The 22,212-nt window shown below is 42.0% G+C and overlaps 1 protein-coding gene across 2 annotated transcripts in view; it reads right to left on the bottom strand.

The window, feature by feature from the left end:
• The window catches only part of PLA2G6 (phospholipase A2 group VI), a gene marked incomplete at its 5' end in the record, with an annotated part of 152,139 nt that overhangs the window by 61,914 nt on the left and 68,013 nt on the right, over positions 1 to 22,212 (bottom strand). Inside the window, 3 exons of one of the 2 annotated variants that reach the window (XM_082266602.1) lie at positions 11,142 to 11,276; positions 13,369 to 13,477; positions 18,200 to 18,382. In XM_082266602.1, coding sequence (XP_082122728.1) covers positions 11,142 to 11,276; positions 13,369 to 13,477; positions 18,200 to 18,382 — 427 coding nt within the window. The remainder of the gene's footprint in view (positions 1 to 11,141; positions 11,277 to 13,368; positions 13,478 to 18,199; positions 18,383 to 22,212) is intronic. The other variant, XM_082266603.1, reaches the window with a different exon arrangement.

Here is a 22,212-nt window from a genome sequence, read left to right as displayed (position 1 = left end):
ATTAATAGTCCTACATAAAAGGAACTAATGTCTAAAATCAAGAATAAACAGACAAAGGAGACATCAGGGAAAACCGCAAAAATTACAGCTAGTCCTGGGACTATTAAAATGTACATGACCCAGGAAGGGAAAGGTCAAAACGGAACATCTGAAACCCAACCAGTGGTGAGACTAAAACAAACTAGTGATGGAAATAAAAAGGCTAAAGGAACAAAGGTATCAGATGCAACAGGAGAGGAAAGCCTAGACCTACCTAGAGAAAGTATACCAACAACAGAGGACACTGATCCTGGGAAGGAAGAAGACCTAAGGATGAATGACCGCCCCCGACAAAATCAGAAATGATGGAAATGTTCTCGAACCTGGATAGATCAATTAAAACTGAAATGGCTACCTTATACAAAGATCTGGGACACACACTGACAAGAGTAGAGGAAAATGAAAGGAAGATAAATAACCATGGGAAAAAGTTATCAAATCTAAATGAACAAATGAAGAAACTGCAACTAGAACAGAGGAATATTCTTTATAAGATGGAGGATCAGGAGAATAGAAACAGAAGGAAGAACTTGCGGATTAGAGGTCTCCCAGAAAAAGATAAAGAAGAAAAATTACAACAAATGCTTGAAAGCGTATTTAACCCGATTCTTGGGAATCCAACCACAGATAAAATAGAATTTGAAAGAGTACACAGATTACGGAAACCTCTAAAAGCCCCAAAAGAAAAGCCAAGAGATCTCATAGCGAGATTTCATAAATATGAAGTGAGAGCTCAAATCTGGGAAAAAATGAGAGACAGGCCAATATTGAGATATGAGGGAGAAGACCTACAAATTTTTCCAGATCTCTCACAGGATACACTAAACAGAAAGCACATCTTAAAACCGGTCGTAGAAGAGTTAAAAAAGCAAAATATACAGTATTTTTGGAGCCATCCGCTGGGATTGGGAGCACGAAGCACCAGAAATAACAGTTCTAGGATGGATAGAACAAGGAAATCCCGAGGAAGAATCGGAGGAAGAAATTCCGTGGAAGGAAAAGAAAAAGAAGGATACAAAAACCAAAGAAAAAAGAAATTAATAGACCAGACTGGGGAATCAGGAGCGAGGGGGGGGAGGGAGGGGGGGCGGAGGAGGTGAGAGGAGGAATTAGAGAAGAAACTTATAAGGGCGGCCTCATGGCGGGACAGCAGGTGGGAACCTTTCTCCCCAAATATGGGAGGGAGGGACGGGAAGGGCGAGCAGGAGCAGAGCTCAACCCTGGGAGAATGTCGATTGAAATGGAGGGGAGGTGAATCGACTACCCTAGTAAAGGGGAAAGAGAGAACTAGGGGCCCACAGGGATGGAGAATGGGAGAGGGGGGGGAGGGGGGAGGGAGGAGGGAGGGGAGGGGCGGGGAGGGAGGGGGGGGGGAGTAGGATAAACAATGATAAGAAAGAACCCGGCCTTTAAAATTAATTATCTCTGGTTCCTAATGTGGGAACATACTCTTGGATATAGAACCCCAGGCAAATTTAATAAAAGCAAATGAGTGTAGTAAACTACTTATCATATAATGTAAGAGGAATGAATTCACCCATAAAGAGACAAAAAATCTTAGGGGAAATTAAGTACCTAAAAGCAGATCTTATATTCTTACAAGAGACCCATATTACGCATGAATCAAATATCAGACTGTATTCCCCTAGCCATCCTACGTGGTTTTATGCAGACACATTTAAAAAAAATCTAGTGGGGTAGCTATTGGCCTCGCTAGAGGGACCAGATTTATCCTAGATGACAGGTTAGTCGACCCGGAAGGTAGATTCCTCTTCCTGAAGGGGACATTAAATGGAGAAGAGGTTACACTAGTAAATATATATAGCCCCAATGAGGGACAAATAGCCTTCCTAGGGAAGATCTTAGGGAAACTAACAAATTTTAAGAAAGGAGGGGTGATCTTAGCCGGGGACCTCAACCTGAGTCTCGATCCAAAAATAGATAATACATCACGATACCAAAGGTGCTCGAATCATCAGAACAAGGAACTTAGGACAAAATTATATCAAAATCAACTAGCAGATATTTGGAGAATATTCAACCCAAAAGAGAGAGATTATACTTATTATTCAAATGTACATAAGACATATTCCAGAATCGATTATTTCCTAATAGAACACCGATGGATCGAGAAAGTATCAGAGGCAAGGGTTGGGATTAGGACCTGGTCAGATCACTCCCCCATTTCAGTAAAAATAAAAATGGGTAAAGAACTAACCAGAAGACCTAATTGGAAAATCAATGAGGAATTGATCAGAGACAAAAAATGGAGAAAGGAAATAGAAAAAGAACTTGAATTTTACTTTCAAAATAATGACATCGAAGAAACACCCAAAAATATTATATGGGAGGCACAAAAAGCATACATGCGAGGTATATTAATTTCAAAAGGAGCACAGAGGGAAAAAGAAAGATAGGAGAAAAAAGACAGTTTAATGAGAGATATATACGATCTAGAACAAAAACAAAAAAAAAAAATAACAACATTAATAAATAAAAAAGATCTATCTATGTTAGAAAAGAAAAGAGAAGACCTAAAAGAACTATTAGAACAAGAAACTAGACAAGAATTTAATAAAGTAGCAAGAGAGAAATACGTAGAGGGCAATAAGATAGGAAAAAACCTGGCAAGAATTCTTAAAAAAAAAAAATAAACTTCATAGATAAGATCAGAAATAAAGGGGGGGGGGGGCTGGTCCACTCATCTACTGAGATAGCAGGCGAGTTCCAAAAATATTATGGAAACCTATATGCGGTAAGGGGGGTAGGTAAACAGGAAAATAACCCCGATAGAGAAGAGAAGATTAAAAACTATCTGGAAAATGCAAAAATGAAAAAAATAGAGAAGGAAAAAATAATACTCCTTGAGGCACCAATCACGGACCAAGAAATAGAAAAGGCTATAAAAGATACCCCTGCAGGAAAAAGCCCAGGACCTGATGGTTTCACCATCAGTTATTACAAACAATATAAAGATCTCCTGATCCCAAGATTAAGAGGGTATATGAATGGTCTGGGTTCCCAGTTTAATATGAGTAAAGAGGCACTCCAAGCGGCGATAACAGTTATTTTAAAAGAAGAGAAAGATCCAACATTGTGCTCAAGTTACAGGCCCATTTCCCTCTTGAATGCCGATACAAAGTTATTTACGAAAATATTAGCAACTAGAATGAAAGGGCTGATGGAAGAGTGGATCCATGACGACCAGGTGGGTTTCATACCCGGTAGACAGGGGAAAGATAATGGGATTAGAACAACCCTACTAATAGTATCAAACTGGAGTCCCTGTTTTTTAACATTTGATCTGTCGATTGATGCTGAAAAAGCATTCGACAGGGTCAACTGGGAGTTCATGTTGAGAACTTTAGAAGAAATGGGCATTGGTCCCAGAATGATGGCATGGATAGGTACCCTGTACAGTCGACCATCAGCAAAAATAAAAATAAATGGGACAATGTCCGAATCCTTCGACATGTACAACGGAACGAGACAGGGCTGTCCCCTGTCTCCAATGTTGTTTGTGATTTCTTTGGAGCCCCTGTTGGCAACAATAAGAGAATGCCCAGATATTAAGGGAGTGGTGGTTGGTGGAGTGGAGCATAAAGTGGCGGCATTTGCCGATGATTTGTTGCTCTATGTCTCCAACCCAAGGATCTCCCTGCCAAACATAATCAAAATCTTTAAGTAATATGGAGAACTTTCAAATTTAAAAATTAACCAAACTCCGAGTCCGAAATATTAAGTATCAAAATGAGCACTCAAGAGAGAACAGGGATAAAACCTGAATTTCCTTTTGCCTGGAGAAGTGAGGACTTAAAATATTTAGGAATTAAATTAACACCTAAGCCAGAAAAATTATATATGGCTAACTTCCTCCCATTATTGAATGAAATAAAAGCTGAAATAAATAGATTAAATCCAAGAGCTATATCATGGATGGGTAGAATAAATATAATAAAAATGGGGATCCTCCCAAAAATCTCATATAAGTTCCAAATGATACCAATACAGATCCCGGAGGCATTTTTTAGGACACTAAAGGCACTAATAACTAAGTTTATTTGGAAAAATAAAAAACCAAGGATAAAATACACAACATTAAGTAGAAGTAAAAACGAGGGGGAACTTGCACTACCAGACATTAAAAAATATTACCAAGCTTCAATTCTTACACGAGTGATGGAATGGGGAAAAAAAGATAGTAGGAAAAATTGGGTTAAAATGGAAAAACACAATAAGTGGTACAAAATTAGGTAAAATTATTTGGATCCCACCAAAATACAGAGAATTGAAAAATGACACACACACCATTACACGACAAGCACTAAAAGTGTGGGATTTAATATATAATAGAGGAAAAGGGGAGTATAATTCACCATTAATTCCACTACAGGACACAAAATTTGTCACACCGGGAGAAGGGAAAGAACATGGAAATTGGCTAGGAGAAGGAGATATCAGACTAAAAGACATAATGGAGAGGGGGAAAATATTTACGTTCCCCGAGCTCAAAAAAAAAAAGAAAATCATTTGGAACTTAGATGAGTGGAGATATCGCCAACTTAAACACTTTGTGGCATCTTTATCCCATCCAATTAGAGATAGAAACGAGTTTAACCCATACGAACAAATATGCACATCCGAAAAGAATAAGAATAACATCTCAAATATCTATAAAATATTGAATGAGGGTAAGCAGATAGCCCACCCAACGGTGGAGAAATGGGAGAGCGAACTGGGCGCTCGAAGAGAGGGAGTCCAGTGGGATAAATGTGTAAGGTTGGTTCATAATTCCGCGATAGATATAAGTACTGCGGAAATGAACTATAAATTGATCTCAAGGTGGTATAAAACCCCAGATGAAGTGGGGAGATACCATCAGGAGACTTCAAGATTTTGTTGGAGAGGATGTAAGGTATTGGGTACTATGACACACTTATGGTGGGAATGTCCAAAAATTAACAAATATTGGGAGGAGGTATTGCTATCAATTAAAAGAATTACTAACATAGAGGTCAAAGCAGATCCATGGACATGTCTTTTCCACGGGACGTCAATGTCGATTAAACAATATAAAAAAACCTTAATATCCCACTTGCTAAATTCAGCAAAACGTCTAATTCCATTAAACTGGAAGAAAATAGAAGCTCCGTCATATAAAGAATGGGTGGAGCGGATGGAGAAAACAAGAAAGTTAGAATTACTAAGGCCCTGGGGAGAACAAGAGTATGAAAGTAGAGTAGAGATTTGGGAAGTGTGGCAAGAATATAAAAAGGAAATTTAAGGGTTCACCGAATGTCTTTCGGAAAGAGGAGGGAGGGCGGGTGGGTTTTGGGGGGGGGATAATCAAGGTTGTTGTATGTTTTATGCACATAGTTATGTCCTCCCCTTTCAGGGAGGGATTGAAATAATACATTTTGTATGCTGAAAACTTTCAATAAAAAAAAAAAAAAAAAGATGTAAAGAGTGTCCCCTTGTCCTCTGTGTTGACCTTAACCACTTGCCGCCCGCCCGCCCGCCCACCGTCATATTACGGCAGAGCGGTGCGACCATTGTTCTGGGCCGCCGTCATATGACGGCGGCCCATTCAGGCAGGGCAGGCATGCGATCGTGTGCGCGCCGCCCTGCACTGTCGGTGTCCGTCACCGGCAGGGGGGAAACAGCCAATGGGCATGGCTGTTTCCCACGTGATCGGCTGTGTTCCAATGACACAGCCGATCACAATAGAGGAGTGCAGGAGAAGACCACGCATGCACGATCGGGAGCGCGCAGCGCGGTCATGTCGGTGGCTCTGTGTTCCTTAGGAACACAGCTAGTCACCGGCAGTAGTAAACAGTCACTGACAGTGACTGTTTACTATGTGATCGGCTGTGAATCCATTCACAGCCGATCACAAAATGTAAACACAGAGCAGTAACTCACTGTTACTAGCTCTTCTTCCCTCACACAGTTTCCAGTGTGAGGAGAGCAGAGCCAGAAACAGTGAGTTACTGCTCTGTACACCTTGTCAAAGTAAAAGCACACTAATAAAGGTCCCCACACAGTCCTCAGCCCCCCCAATTGCACCTGTCACCCAACAGTCACCTCATCAGTGCCCAGAAATTGACACCCATAAGGCTACGTTCACATGCGAGCGTAGCGATCGCAGGCAGAATCAACGCGATTCTGCCCGCGATCCGGAAATCCATTGCAAAATCACATGAGCGGCTCCAGCGCAAGCCGCTCGTTCTCTCCTCAATGCGCGCCCCTCCGGGGCGCGCAGTGCGGCGATCGGGGACGACGCTCGTCCCTCGGACAGAGCCCATCCCCGATCTAGCTAAAGAGCCAATGAAATTGGCTTTTTACCATGTGACTGGTTGTCAATCACAGCCGGTCACAGAATGTCAACAGAGAACACTTAACTTGCGGTCAGAACAGTAACTTGCGGTCACTGTGCTCCCTCCTCACACACTGATCCTGTATGAGGAGGAGATTGTGGTAACAGCTAGTTACCGTTTACAGTGCACCCATCAGGTACTCTGATTACAGGTACTCGGGTACTCTGATGGGCTGGTGACAGGTACTCGGGTACTCTGATGACAGATACTTGGGTACACTCGGGTACTCTGATGACAGGTACTCGGGTACTCTGATGACAGGTACTCGGGTACCTGTCATCGCAGTACCCGAGTACCTGTCACCAGCCCATCAGGTACTCTGATGACAGGTACTCGGGTACTCTGATGGACTTGAGACAGGTACTCGGGTACTCTGATGACAGGTACTCAGGTACTCTAATGGGCTGGTGACAGGTACTCGGGTACTCTGATGACAGGTATTCGGGTACTCTGATGACAGGTATTCAGGTACTTTGAGTACCTGTCATCACAGTACCCAAGTATGTGTCATCAGAGTACCCGAGTATCTGTCTCCAGCCCAGAGTGCCCGAGTACCTATCTGCACCCCATCAGATTACCCAAGTACCTCTGTGAAGCTCATCAGCGTACCCGAGTACCTTTCTGAAGCCGATCAGTGTACCTGAGTACCTATCTGCAGCCCATGCCTCCTAGATTATATGTTGGGGTGTTTGCTTTCCAAAATGGGGTCATTTTGTGGGGGTTTCCATTGACCTGGGGTTCCAAGGCCTTCAAAAGTGTGATAGGTTGTAATGAAATTATATGTGTAATTTATGCTCCTAGAACACCTGACGGTGCTCCTTGCATGTTGGGCCTCTGTATGTGGCTATGCTGTGACAAAGTCTCACACATGTGGTATCGCCATACTCAGGAGGAATAGTAGAATGTATTTTTGGGTGTCATTTTTGCTATGTACATGCTATGTGTTAGAAATATCCTATAAATTGACAACTTTGTGTAAAAAAAAAAAAATGCGTTTTCATTTTCTTTCCACATTTTCCAAAAACTTGTGGAAAAAAAGTACATGTTCAAAAGACTCATTATGCCTCATAGAATATACATTGGGGTGTTTGCTTTCCAAAATGGGGTCATTTTGTGGGTAATTCAATTTTCCTGGTGTTCCAGGGCCTTCAAAAAATGTGATAGGTCGTTAGGAAATTATATGTGTAATTTATGCTCCAAGAACGCCTGACGGTGCTCCTTGCATGTTGGGCCTCTGTATGTGGAAAGGCTGTGTAAAAGTCTCACACATGTGGTATTGTCATACTCAGGAGGAGTAGCAGAATGTATTTTGGGGTGTAATTGCAAGTATGCATATACTGTGTGTGAGAAATAACTTGTAAATATGACAATTTTGTGTAAAAAAAAAAAAAAAAAAAAAGAATTATTTCTTCATTTTCTCAAGAAATGTGGGAAAAAATGACAACTTCAAAAAACTCACCATGCCTCTTACTAAATACCCTGGAATGTCTTCTTTCCAAAAAGGGGTCATTTGGGGGGTATTTGTACTGTCCTGACATTTCAGGGCCTCAAGAAATGAGATAAGCAGTCGGTACATCAGGTGTGATCAATTTTCAATGATTGGCACCATAGCTTGAGAAAGTCACGTGCGTAGTGACGCAATGCGTCGGGAGGAGCCGGGTGACGTCACTTCCGTGTTCACGGTCGTAACCGGAAGTTCGGCATTATACTGCTCTGGCGGTTACTGCTCATTTTTTATCCCTCTTTGTAAGTGCATTACCATTTTTTTTATAAAACTTGTTTGGAAGTTACTGCACCATGAGTGTTCCTTCTTTATCATCCCCATGAGATACGCTTGAGACATGCTTGTACAGTGGAGAGCTTATACGTGGCCAGGAATTGGAGGAAATTAAGGACTGCTTGCTTTTGGGATCCCACCATCCATCCACTCTGGAATATTGTTAAAGAGCTTGGATTACACACACTTTGTTTGGTGTGTATTGAGGTAAGCGGCCACTACACACCTGTTTGTTTTGAGTGATAAGAGGAACATTTTGCAAGTATTTAATTTGAACACCAAGATTGATGTCATATTGGAAGATTCTTTTTTACACACTCAGGATTGCTGTTTAGCACTATTTATTTGGACATCTATTTGGACTTGTCATTTTTTCTGCACCATAATCAATCTATTTGGATTTTTATTATAATAATTTTTATTGCACCGGATACATCTATGGATTTTGTCACCATTATCATTGCATTATATTTTGTTCACATATAGCACGATATATTTGAGATATCTTCATTTGAATTAGCGCCGATTTTTTGTTTATTAACACATTGATAGTCACGGTGGGGACACCGATTAAAACTGGCAGCTTTTTCCGGTATATTCACTATTTACTATTTGATTTATATCACCGATTATACACAGAGTCAGACCCCTCAGGTAGCGCATTGGTCCTCGTTTTAATTATTATAGTGATAGTAAATTAACTTTTGCCCATAAGAGAAGGACGTGTGATGTTCTCATAAGTGGTCTCGATCTGGTACCCCCTTGGCGATTTATATATGTCACAGTAATGACATTGTCCGATAGAATCTGAACATGCTTCCCCTCTACGGACTCCTGAAAAGCAGACAGCGGTTTTAGTACCAGTGTCAGTTTCCTTAAGTTGGAGGAAGCTTCTGACAACTCTGGTTCCCAGTTTCCTTTTGTATACTTGGGCTATTATCTGCAGGACAAACTGGTTTGAGCAAAACGTTTGCCATTGAGGGAGAAAACATATTAACTTCCCTCCGACTGCAGTGCTGGCGTCATTGGGGTTTGTTGGAGGATGTTGAACTTGGGAACAAAACATTCCTTTTCCCTTTGTTTTTTATTGAAGACCCATCTTCGTTGAGTCTGCAGCTTCTCATTTCTTGTCTGAGTTTCATGTTTTTGCAGACGAAAAAAACTCTTTTCTTCTGTTTCGGTTTTTTGAAGTGAAATCCCTTGGTTTTATCTGCCAACCTCCCAAAAACTTTTTCCAGTTCAAGACCAAATAGTAAACTGCCGTTGAAAGGTATGTTGCATAATTTATTTTTGGAGGCGTAGTCTCCCTCCCAAGTCCACAGGGCCCTTCTAGCCGCATTGACTAGGCCCCTGGAACGTGTGAAAAATCTCACCACATCTGCCAAAACGTCAGCCATGTATGTCTCCACCCAAAACTTATACAGGAGTACCAAACCCCCCTGGGAAGTCTCTCCTGCCTCCTCCCCTCCTCCTAACCATATGAGAGCTGGGGCCTTGCTCTGCAGCTTCTGGTAAGATGCTATTGGACCGCCTGGAGGTGAAGGAGCACACCTGTAACTGCTGCCGACCCCATTGCTGAATGGGCACTTTAATATGATCAGAGGGGCCTCCGCCCTCTAACACGCCCCCCTTAGACTGTTGGAACGGCCGTGCTGTTTGCGACCATATTTGCCCACACCAAATATGGCCGCATATCCACTTCCTGGCTCTTCCTCCATCTTCAGCTTAGCCTAAAGTAAGGATGGGGGGGGAAAAAAAAAAAAACGACAGAACCTCCATTGAATTAAAAAAAAAAAAGACCTACCTGATGTAGGAGTGCACTGGGGGTTCTGAAAATTTGGGGAGTTTTTCCAACTCCTGCCGTATTTCCTCCTTCCCCCCAGGATACCTGTGACTGATTGCCTCGTCAGCTTTAACACAGGGGGGTGAAGGAGGTATCCAGGGACGTCTGCCCTGAATAATACAGAAATTGAAAATAAACTGGGGATGTATGCTCCCCTCCAGTGCCGGTGTTTGCAGGATGCAGGAAACACAAGAACTGAAGGGGCAGCCTTTTTAAACTTGTGTGTGCTTATGTTTCCTACAGGAGGCGGAGCCTATCTCTCATGTGACCGTCCTGGAGGATGACTGCGGAAAAATATGATATAGCATGCATATCACAACCAACAGGCTGGCAAATACAGTAGACAAAAGTGTACAAAAAGTAGACAAAAGAGGAATGCTGGCCAAATTCTTTTTTTGTTTTCAGTATGTAAAAGGCTAAAAGGTCTGCCAGATTCTTCAAACTGAGTTTCTGTTCCCAAGATTCACTTCAATTTTCTGTCCTGATTTCACTGTAATGGGACAAAAAGTGAAGGAAATTCTAAAACCTTGCCATGTCATCAGAACAGAAATAGGGAAGTAACCTACCAATGGGGATACCTTTTCAAGGTCAACTGTCATAGGCTGGATATCCCATCACTTTCTGAGATAAAAACTCTTCAATGTTAGCCCTTACATGTTCTATCCCAAACGTTGACAAAACTTGGTTTAACCTCTCCTTTTAGCAAAAAAGTTCATTATTGCATCAAACCTCATATACATACACACATCTTCGCACAGACAGATCATAGAAATAGGAAGGAACGTGAGTGCAAGAAAAGAAATGATTCCCATATTTCAGACTGAAGAAAGCAGGGTGACACCTGAAGAAAAAAAAAAAAAGGAGCTGTGGAATTTTACACAGAAAAGTAAGGTTTGCACAAGGAAAAGTGTAAATAAAGAAAAAGAATCTAGCTGTGACTTCATCCCCTCTTTTGGAGCTCATGATAATATAAAAAAAGCCTATAACCATCAATATGATTTTATCATACTAAGTTTACCATACATTTATTTTTAGTGTTTCTAAAGAGCTCCAAAATTGAGATGAAATAGAGAAGATCTTGTTTGCAAGAGGAAGGGCAGGTTACCTATGCCGCTACTTTTGTCCATGGGTAGCGCTGCTGTGGAGCAGGAGGCAGCTGGCGGAAGCTGGGAATCTGGGGGAAAACAGCGCTGTGCTCCTACGTTATAAAGCATGTCGAGCAGCACCTTGCGATTAGATCCTTTAAAGGGGAGGGGAAGAAAAAGGCATAATTTGTTGGAGGATGGACTAGCACACTACTGCAAAACAGAAGCAGTTTATATCTGATGAGCACTGGCACTAAACAGGACAATGTAAAAACGGAATCCAGTGTACTGGGATACCTTGTGCAAACAAGACACTATGGGCCTTAAAAAACTAAAAATAAAAAATAGCATTTGTTTTTAAATTGAACTATCAATGCTGACAGTTTTGCCAAATCTAAAAAGCCGCTCTGAGCATGTACTCCACTCATACTGTACTTTCACAGTACTTCAAATAAGGCAAATAATTTTGTAAAATAATTATAACATTTCAAGTAGAGGAAAGCAATATATATTTATATTATATATATATATATATATATATATATACACATACATACACACATTTATTATATCTTTGCATGTGACAATGTAACACACAGCCATTAATGTCTGAACCGTACCGTAAAGGGAGTACACCCCTAAGTGAAAATGCCCAAATTGGATCTAATCAGCCATTTCTCTCCCCGGTGTCATGTGACTCGTTAGTGTTACAAGGTCTCAGGTGTGAATGGGGAGCAGGTGTGTTAAATTTGGTATTATCGCTCTCACTCTCTCATACTGGTCACTAGAAGTCACTAGAGGTCACTAGAAGTTCAACATGGCAAAGAACTCTCTGAGGATCTGAAAAAAAGAATTGTTGTTCTACATAAAGATGGCCTAGACTATAAGAAGTTTGCAAAGACCTTGAAACTGAGCTGCAGCACGGTGGCCAAGCCCATACAGCTGTTTAACAGGACAGGTTCCACTCAGAACAGGCCTCGCCATGGTCAAAGCAGTTGAGGGCATGTGCTCAGCGTCATATCCAGAGGTGGTCTTTGGGAAGTAGACATATGAGTGCCCCCCACCCCTTTAACCTCTGTAGCAATGCTGGCAGCACTCATACATCTATTTACCAAAGACAACCTCTGTATATGACGCTGAGCACATGCACTCAACTTCTTTGGTCGACCATGGCGAGGCCTGTTCTGAATGGAACCTGTCCTGTTAAACCGCTGTATGGTCTTGGCCACCGTGCTGCAGCTCAGTTTCAGGCTCTTGGCAATCTTCTTATAGCCTAGGCCATCTTTATGTAGAGCAACTATTTTTTTTTTCAGATCCTCAGAGAGTTCTTTGCCATTAGGTGCCATGTTGAACTTGCAGTGACCAGTATGAGAGAGTGAGAGCGATAACACCAAATTTAACACACCTGCTCCCCATTCACACCTGAGATCTTGCAATCACTAATGAGTCACGACACCGGGGAGGGAAAATGGCTAATTGGGCCCTTTTGGGACATTTTCAGTTAGGGGTGTACTCACTTTTTTTGCCAGCAGTTTAGACATTAATGTCTGTGTGTTGAGTTATTTAGGGGGGGACAGCAAATTTACACTGTTATACAAGCTGTTCACTCACTACTTTACATTGTAGCAAAGTGTAATTTCTTCAGTGTTGTCACATGAAAAGATATAAAATATTTAAAAAAATGTGAGGGGTGTACTCACTTTTGTGAGATACTGTATGAATGCGAGTATATATCTATATAAATATAAATAAATATATATATATATATTATATATATATATATATATATATATATATTTATATATAGTAATTTGCATTCATCTGTGTTTTTTCTATTTTTCACAATTCACTTTTCATTCTCATTATATCAACGATTTACGATGAATGATTTAACAATGAGATAAAGTGAAATGCAGGAACCCAAAAAATAAAAAAAAAAGCATTTTTTTTAAATCCAGTCTATATAAATAGGCTCTTTGTACAGTATGTGTGCAGAGGGCTTTCTGTTCTCTGTATAATAATATTATTGTTTAAAAACTCATATCTGATTATATTCTATTTCCAACGACCTGTGCGTATGTAAAGGAAAGGCTGTCTTAAAAACATGGAAAAAAAATAAAATTATATATATATATATATATATATATATATAAATTGTGTGTGTGTTAAGCATGTGCTCCAGGAGCATTCTTCCTTCCACTCATTTCCTTGCAGAGAAAAACCACTTCGGCACGTGTAGTTTAACACCTTTGCTGGACCGTGCTGCCAGAAGTCCTGGTGTCTCTCCAAAGTCATTTGGCTGTTCCACATTGGCCCCAAAAACTATGAGAGCTTTAATCAGCTCAAGATGATCTTTCTGCAGGGAGAAAATAAATGCACATGAAAAAACATACAAACATTGATCCTTGACCTATATAATGCTACTCATTCACAATAAAAAATATTATTTACAACATACAACATTATTAACTGTTAAAAGAAACCCACACTAAAAAAAAAATAAAGACTCCCATAGCTGACCACAGAGATGGAAATAGCCTGGAATGTTTCTGCCCTCAAATACTTGCAACAAGTATGTAGCTAGTGAAACTAGATGAAATGTTTGAATTGCTGATCTGGGTACTCCTGTAGTAGATACTTAGCCAAAATGTTTTTCTTTTTTTGTTTTGTATGCGAGTAGGGAATAGTTAAAACGATTCTCTTTTTTTTTTTCTTTCTTCTTTTTTTGTGTCCCATTGGGGAGATGTTTCCTAATTTGCCTGGAAGCAAAAGAAGATCTCTCTAAAGACAGTAAAATCCTCTTTTACATATGTAGTTGTCACTGAAACAAATGTTCTCACTGAAAGATTTCACGTCTATTTCTGACTGAATTAGAACAATAACGCAGCTAACAAAAGCCAACAAGTCTCTGTAAAAACAGGTTGAAAAGGTTTAACAGATTCAGAGAGAAATGGATGCTTGATGCTGGAAAGCCTATTAACAGATCTGGTAGAGTGAGCCATAACAGGGAAGGAGGAACCCTATCCTTTATGGGTGTCAAACTCAAATTCATTGGGGGCCGCATCAGCAGTATGGTTGCCCGCAAAGGGCCGGTTTTATCTGTAGGACTGTTTCTACTCTATATTATCATAAATATTTTTCTCTGCATTTAATTCAGGAGAGCGCTACGTACAGAGTGCAGGGATCAAGAGTGCGCTACGTACATAGTGCAGGGGTCAGGAGTGCGCTACGTACAGAGTTCAGGGATCAGGAGTGCACTACGTACAGAGTTCAGGGATCAGGAGTGCACTACGTACAGAGTTCAGGAGTATGCTACATACACAGTGCAGGTTTCAGGAGTGCGTTATGTACAGAGTTCAGGGTTCAGGAGTATGTTACGTACAGAGTGCAGGGTTCAGGAGTGCGCTATGCACAGAGTGCAGGGATCAGGAGTGTGTTACGTACACAGTGCAGGGTTCAGGAGTGAGATACGTACAGAGTGCAGGTTTCAGAAGTGGATTATGTACACAGTGCAGGGATCAAGCGTGCATAACGTACAGAGTGCAGGGTTCAGGGGTGCATTACGTACAGAGTGCAGGGTTCAGGAGTGCAATACTTACAGAGTGCAGGGATCAGAAGTGCATTACCTACAGAGTGCAGTGTTCAGGAGCATGTTATGTACAGAGTGCAGAGTTCAGGAGTGCGCTATGTGCAGAGTGCAGGGTTTAGGAGTGTGCTACATAAAGAGTGCAGGGTTCAGGAGTGGGCTATGCACAGTGTGCAACAATCTAATTTCCCACCGAGTTCTAACCTCTGTATCCATCACTTTCCTCCCATCCCCCACCTCTACACACATCTGCCTTCACAGCCCTCACCCCCCCCCCCCAGCTTTCTCACATTTGTACTCTCTCCTGCCTTCCTACCTGGCCCAGCTCTTGTACCTCACCGTATAGGTGGCTCCCTCCCATCCCTAGGTGGATCTCTTTGTTCAGCATCAGTACCAGTCTTCAGTTCTGCTCTATTTGTCCTTTTTCACCATCACTTCAAAATGATCAGCGCAACACTGCCTTTCCATCACCACGAAGGTATAAAGCAAGTCCTCAAAAAGCCTGTCCTCTGGATGCAGCCCGCTAGATGGAACAAAAAACCACAGCCGCCTGGGCTGTCAGTAACCTCCGCCACTGACAGCTATGCCAGGCCCAACGCGCATGCGCTCAGCTCACAAATAGCTAGTGCCACTAGAGGGACTGAAGAGGAGAGAGAGCAGGGAATGTTTAATCTTGTTTCCCTGGAGACTGACTGGCAGCGCATGCGTTGACACAAAGATGGCGGGACTGAGGGGGGAGGATGTTTACTCTTGTTGCCTGGGAGACCTGGCATTAAGAAAAATGAACAGCAGTGAGCAAAAGTGGTGGCGGCCAGAGGCTGCTGTGAGGGCCAAATGACAAGGCCTGATGGGCCAGATTCAGCTTTAGACCATAGGCTTGAATGATGACGTGTCTTATTGTCAAAGACTCTCATGCAGGCATGAACTGAGGTTTAGCCCTGGGATCAAAGAGCCCACACACACGAGCCGATAACCTGGAAGTTTGTCCCTGGACAGGAAGGTCCTGGACAGGGCTACATCCAACATCAGGCACAGAAACTCTGAATGGTGAGTCAGTTCCAGGGATGACTTCTGTAGGTTGAGGAACCCATTGAAGCTCTGCAAAGTCTGCAAAGTCCACTGCATATTGGAAAGAGAGGGAGGGAGGACTGATCCTACAGGTAACCCACAACATGTATCCCTAGAAACAGAACACAGCTAAGACCAGGGTAAGCACCTTGGTAAAAACCTGAGAGGGCCATTGACAGGCCAAAAAGAAGGGTGAGAAATTGGCAATACCGATTTCCCACAGTGAAAGCACAGAGAGCATTGATAATGGGGGACAGATAAGAATGTATAACTATCTCAGATCATTACTGAAGCCAGAAAAACCCCTAGAAGGAGAAAATTACTGATCTGGCCAATTTTATGCAAAACTTTTGAACCCACAGAAACAGGTTGTGGGTTTTTAGATCCATGGTCCGTACTCCACCCCCCATTTGCTTTGGGAACTGTAAATACAGGATCTCACAAAAGTGAGTACACCCCTAACATTTTTGTAAATATTTTATTATATCTATTCATGTGACAACACTGAAGAAATTACACTTTGCTACAATGTAAATTAGTGAGTGCACAGCTTGTTTAACAGTGTAAATTTGCTGTCCCCTCATAATAGCTCGCATGAAAATATATACTAAAATATTTACAAAAATGTTAGGGGTGTACTCACTTTTGTGAGATACTGTAGGTTCATGTAAAACCCTGGAAATTATTTCTTGCTCAGGATAAGGGCAATGACCCCCTGGGAAAGAAGGTAGATCTGCCTGTTTTTGCACGGAGAGTGACAAATTTGAGAGTATAAAGCAGGAGGCTGGCACTGCAGTGTTATTTTCACTCCAATCTTTCCCTGAAAATGACACTTTAGCCTCAGATGTCCAGGGACCAGGAGGCCAACAGACATTCCCTGACTCTGACAAGTGGAAATGCCTCTTCATTGGAAAGAGGGATTGGAGCCAAACTTGGCTGGCTTGGAGGACCTTATCTTCAAATGGAAGTCTGCTCCAGATTTTAGTTTGGTAATGCAGGCCTGAGGCAGAAGAAAGGAAATTTTCCTAGAATGTCTACCCTCGGAAATGCAGTCCTTCCTTTTTTCTGGAGAAAAAAGTGCTCTTGTCCCCTGTATTCTCTTTGATGTTCTTATCCAAGGAAGGACCTAACAGGCGTTATCTGTCCAGCCATTTAGGCAGTAGCGCATTGCCACAGCTAATTGTTGATTACCCTCATCCGCTTCTCTAGTGACAATTGTACAATTGGATTTCCGATCACTTTGTGTCCTGGTGACAATGATCACCAGAACAAATAGAAAAAGGTGAATCTCCCCATAGGGGATTCAGTCAGAAAACCTGACAGGTATTTTTAACTTTTATGGTTTCATCCAAAACCCCAAAAAAGGTTTTGAGCAGAGATACACAATGTGTATACAATACAAATGTGTCTGTGTTTGGTCCCTAAATGGCTTTCATGCATACAAGACATGAGATACTAAAGAGTTGTAGCCACATGTTAACCCTTACATATCAATAGCAAACTCTATATGTATTTTAAAATTATTATTGTTATTATTACACAGGATTTACATAGCACCAACAGTTTTCACAGTGCTTTAGGGCCCTTTCACACAGGTTCAGATCTGCCTGTCAGTTTTTTTGGCGGATCTGAACGGTCACCCCATGCATCTCTATGGGGAATCGGATGTCAGCGGAGACATATGCGTCCGCTGACATTCGATCCGTCAAATCTGGACGGATGGAAACCCTATATTCCATCCGTCCAGCGGATCGGATCGGATGAGAACGGACAGACGGTCCATTCCCATGTATGGGGACCTGACAGCTGTGTCTCTGCACACAGCGCGGAGACACAGCTGTCATCCTCCTGCTCAGTGGGGGATCGGCGGATCGATACCCCGCTGAGAAAAATGGAGTCCGTCTGACGGACTCCGTGTGTGAAAGGGCCCTTACTATAAAAATTGTGAAAGTATAGTTACAATAAAATTTAAGGCAAGAGAGTTAGGAGGACCCTGCTCTTGCCAAATTAGGTTAAAAAAGGTTGGATGACAGCTGTGATTGCTTTGGCACCTTTGCTAAACTTTAATTTTACGATTATTATTTTTGAAGCATACTCCATCTCAAACTTAAAAATGTGGCAGTGGGTAGCAGCCAATAAACATGAAATAAAAACAGAATTCAAAGACAAATGAACATTGCTACTACCAGTGGTAATATACCTAATTTAATCAATGGCAATAGAGCAAGATCATAAACCAATAATGTATGTATGCCAGTGTAAACATTTCTAAGTGTTAAAAAAAATATATAATCTGACTTCTAACTACTTTTCACTCTTTTTAAAAAGATTTATGAAAAGTATGTAAATTAATGTGGATATCATTTCAATACAGAATATGAATCATAGTACTATCCTAAACCGATAGAACAGAGTATGCTTTACCTTCATGGCAAGGTGCAGAGAGGTGTTTCCATGCTCTCCCTTGCAATTGGGATCAGCTCCGTGAGTTAAGAGAACCATGGCACAATCAAATCGGTCTCTCTTCACCATTATGTGTAGTGGGGTTTCTGATGTCCTGCTGAGTGCATTCACATTGCAACCACGATCAAGCAACAACAGAGACATCTGTGGAACAGATAGATACTGTTAGATAAGAGTTATAATGGCAAATCTGTATCTTCCTAAAGGAAACTGGTTACTCTGTACAGAGAATTGTGGTGGTTCTAGAACACAATTGTGTTAAATAAAACTTTGATGCCTACAGCAATCATACCCTTCATTTTTTTAAATTATGTAAGGGAAAAAAAGAATTCCAAAAAAATAAACAGTTGCTATTCTCAGTCTGGCTTGTTTCCTCATGCCTGTGCACCTGAATCCCAATAATTTGATGCACTTTTATCACTGGAACACACCAGCTAATGTATATGCTATAAATCTGTTCCTACTGGGCACAAGTACGCACATTCTATACAAATCTAAATAGCAGAATATCTACTCAAATCAGTAAAGGGCTAGAGAATGGGTGCCATTCATGAACAGGGTAACTTAGGCTGGATAGTTGTGGCTCCTCTCAATGAATCATACCACAATAGTATGTATTATGGCTCAGTCAGACAACGTTATAGTTAAATACATGGTATTTCATCAAGTATGGTCTCTCCTTTGTAGGTAAAATATACAGTCCTGTGTCGAAAGAGCAAGATTCTCATCAGGAGGCAGAGTGTGACCTGATGGTGGGGTAATACAGAATGAGAGAGCGGGCGAGGGGAAATCAGAAAATTATCAGACCAGTGAGCAGTGGCGTATCATCCATCATCCATGTGTGCAGGGTGCTCACTGCATAAGGACCCCGAAGGGGGGCCCTGTGACCCACCCTGCACCCATGGATGATCTCCTGGTTGACAGTCAGGGATAATTGGTGCGACAGTTTCTAGCACTGATCTCCCTGTATGACTGTTCAGCAGACAGCCACTTCTCCTCCTCTCCCTTCCACGGCTGTCAGCTGAACAGTTATACAGGGAGATCGGTGCTAGCAACTGTCCCTGCCGCCACACAGATCATCTCCGACTGTCCCCAGTGTCCTCCTCCTCCAGCAGCCCTCCGTGTCCTCCTCCTGTCCCCTGTCTTCCGCCTCCCCTGGCTGCCGTGTCGTCCTTCTCCTCCCACCCCCCTCCATGTCCTCCTCTTCCTCTGCCCCCCCCCTGTCCCCTCTCAGCCGGCTTCCCTCCTCTCCGCTCCCACCGGCTCCTTTGTGGGATCTCAGGATGGAGAGCGGAAGAAGGGGCCGGCTCCTTTCTTTTCTGAAATGGACATAGTGAGCGATCGCTCCTGTGTCCTCTGATAACTGAGCAGAGTAGACTGTGTTTACTATGCTTCAGTTTATGAATGAACAAGAGCCTCTGTCTCCTGTCCATTCATCTTCAGTGCTGAGGCTGCAGGGAAAGGGACTGGGGAATCTGTCCTCAGTCCCTTTCTTTGTCTCAAAGGGGAAATGTCAGAGGTCTATTTAGACCCCTGATGTCTCACCAACGTCCACCAACAGGGCTGCATAAAAAAATCAATAAATATTAAAAAAATTTAAATTGTAAAAAATTGTGAAAAAATTATAAAAAATATAAAATTGTAAAAAATAAAAAAAACTACTGACATCCCCCCCCTCCCCCGACACTGCCCCAACCCCCCAAAAAAAAGAATTGTGAAAAAATGAAAAGCAAATTAAATTGTAAAAAAAAAAAAACTAAAAATAAAAAAACTAATGACACCATCCACTGCCCCATACCCCCCCCCCCCCCCAACGCCCTTCCCCAGAAGCACTGGAAAACAACAATGCAAAAATTATTAAGAAAAAAAAAAAGAAAACAAAAAACAACAAATTAAAAAAAATAATAGAGAATAAATAATAAAAACAAAAAACTGCCCTACTCTACTGACACTGTCCACTACCCCCTCCCAATTATTGTGAAAAAAAATAAACACAAAAATAATTGTAAAAAATAAATGTAAAAAAAACTAAAAAATAATAAAAATAATAAACATTGACACTGTCCATTGCTCCGCTTACACAGTTCACTGCCCTACTGTTACCATCCACTGGTCCCCAAAAAGCATTAAAAAAAATTAACATTGTAGAAAAATATTTTAAAAAATATTAAAAGTTATTAAAAACTACCTACACCATCCTGCACATACTACCCACTGCCATACACTCCACACTCCTCTCCTGTACATACTACCCCCTTCCCTACACTCTGTACTCTTCTCCTGCTCACTCTTCTCCTGCACATACTACCCACCTCCACACTCATCTACACACTTCCATAAACTCTGCACTCCTCTCCTGCACATACTACCCTCTGACTGTGTTCCGAGATTTGGTTGCCAAGGACTTGGATAAGCTTAGCCTCAAAAAAGTCCATCAAACACATATGTTTGAACGGGGACTTCGCTCCTTAAAGGAGCGTAAGGACATAATTGTGAGGCCAGCAGATAAAGGGCAGGAATAGTCATTCTGGATACTGTGGCCTATAATGTGGAAATGAATAGGTTATTGTCAGACCGGGACACTTATATTCCCCTGAGGGGTAACCCTACGACATCATACAAAAAAAGAACTTGTCGACTTGGTGGAGGACGGCTTTCAGCGCAAACTCCTTACCAAGAAGGAGAAATCCTTTTTGGTACCATCCGCCCCAAGGGTGCCAATAATGTACTATCTACCCAAGGTGCATAAAGATGCGGTGAACCCACCCGGGAGGCCAATCATTAGTGGCATTGATTCGGTTACCTCCCGGGTGGGTAAATACATAGACTTCTTTCTCCAGCCCCTTGTGACCAAGACCCCCTCATTTTTGAGGGACTCTATGCAAGTCATTAATATACTTAAGGATATAGAGTGGAAGCACACCTACATCTTGGCCACTGCTGATGTTTCATCCCTTTACACGGTTATATCACACCAGCATAGAAGGGAGGCTGTTGAGTATTTCTTGGGTCAGAGCACTTTGTTAGGTCTTCAGAGTCAATTCATCTTATCCCTGTTGGATTATGCTATGGCCCATAATTTCTTCTGGTTCAATGGCACTTATTACAGACAAAATAAGGGGGTGGCCATGGGCGCGAAGTTTGCGCCAAGTATGGCCAATCTGTTCATGGCCAAATGGGAGGAGGATGTCATCGGTGACGTTCCGAGACCAGAGATAGTTCTCTGGCGGAGGTACATCGATGACATCCTCCTCCTATGGGATGGTGACTCTGAGTCCCTTGAATCATTCATCTCTGCACTGAATGACAATGACAGAGGAATTAGATTGGTGCACGAATGCAGTAGATCTGAAATTCATTTTCTAGATCTTAAAATTAAAGTGGTTGGTAGTTCCCTTGAAACCTCTACTTTCTTCAAGGAGACTGACCGGAACGGATTTATTGACACATCTAGTTGCCACCATGTGTCGTGGCTTAGATCCGTTCCTGTCAGTCAGTTTCTCAGACTCAAGAGGAACTATTCCAATAGAGCGGACTTCCTACGGGAGGCTAGCTCCTTGAAGTCCAAGTTTTTGGAGAAGGGGTATAAAGAACAGGATCTTGAAACAGCCCTTATGCAGGCAGATTCCCGTAATAGGGCTGACCTGTTGGTACCACGAGAACGTGAGAGTAATGATGATTTTCAGTTTGCCTTTTTTTCATCATACTCCATTCAGCATTTCTCTGTTAAAAAATTGATCAGGAAGCATTGGCACATCCTAAAGAACGACAGCCTCCTGGGCCCTGTACTACCGGAAGCTCCTAAAGTCATTTTTAGGGGTGTGCCTCCACTGAGGCTTCAAGTGGCCCCCAACATTGTGGATCCACCTAAGACCATCTCTTTTTTTCAGGAGAGGGGTGGTTTTTATCCATGTAGAGGTTGTGCCACCTGCAAGGTTAATGCTTGTAGGTCTAGGAGGGTTGAGACGTTCTTT

Source organism: Pelophylax lessonae, assembly GCF_965119305.1.
Source record: "Pelophylax lessonae genome assembly, chromosome: 8".
NCBI classification, from domain to species: Eukaryota; Metazoa; Chordata; class Amphibia; order Anura; family Ranidae; genus Pelophylax; species Pelophylax lessonae.
Note: the sequence above shows the minus strand (reverse complement) of the source record. Positions and strands in the feature narration are given on the sequence as shown.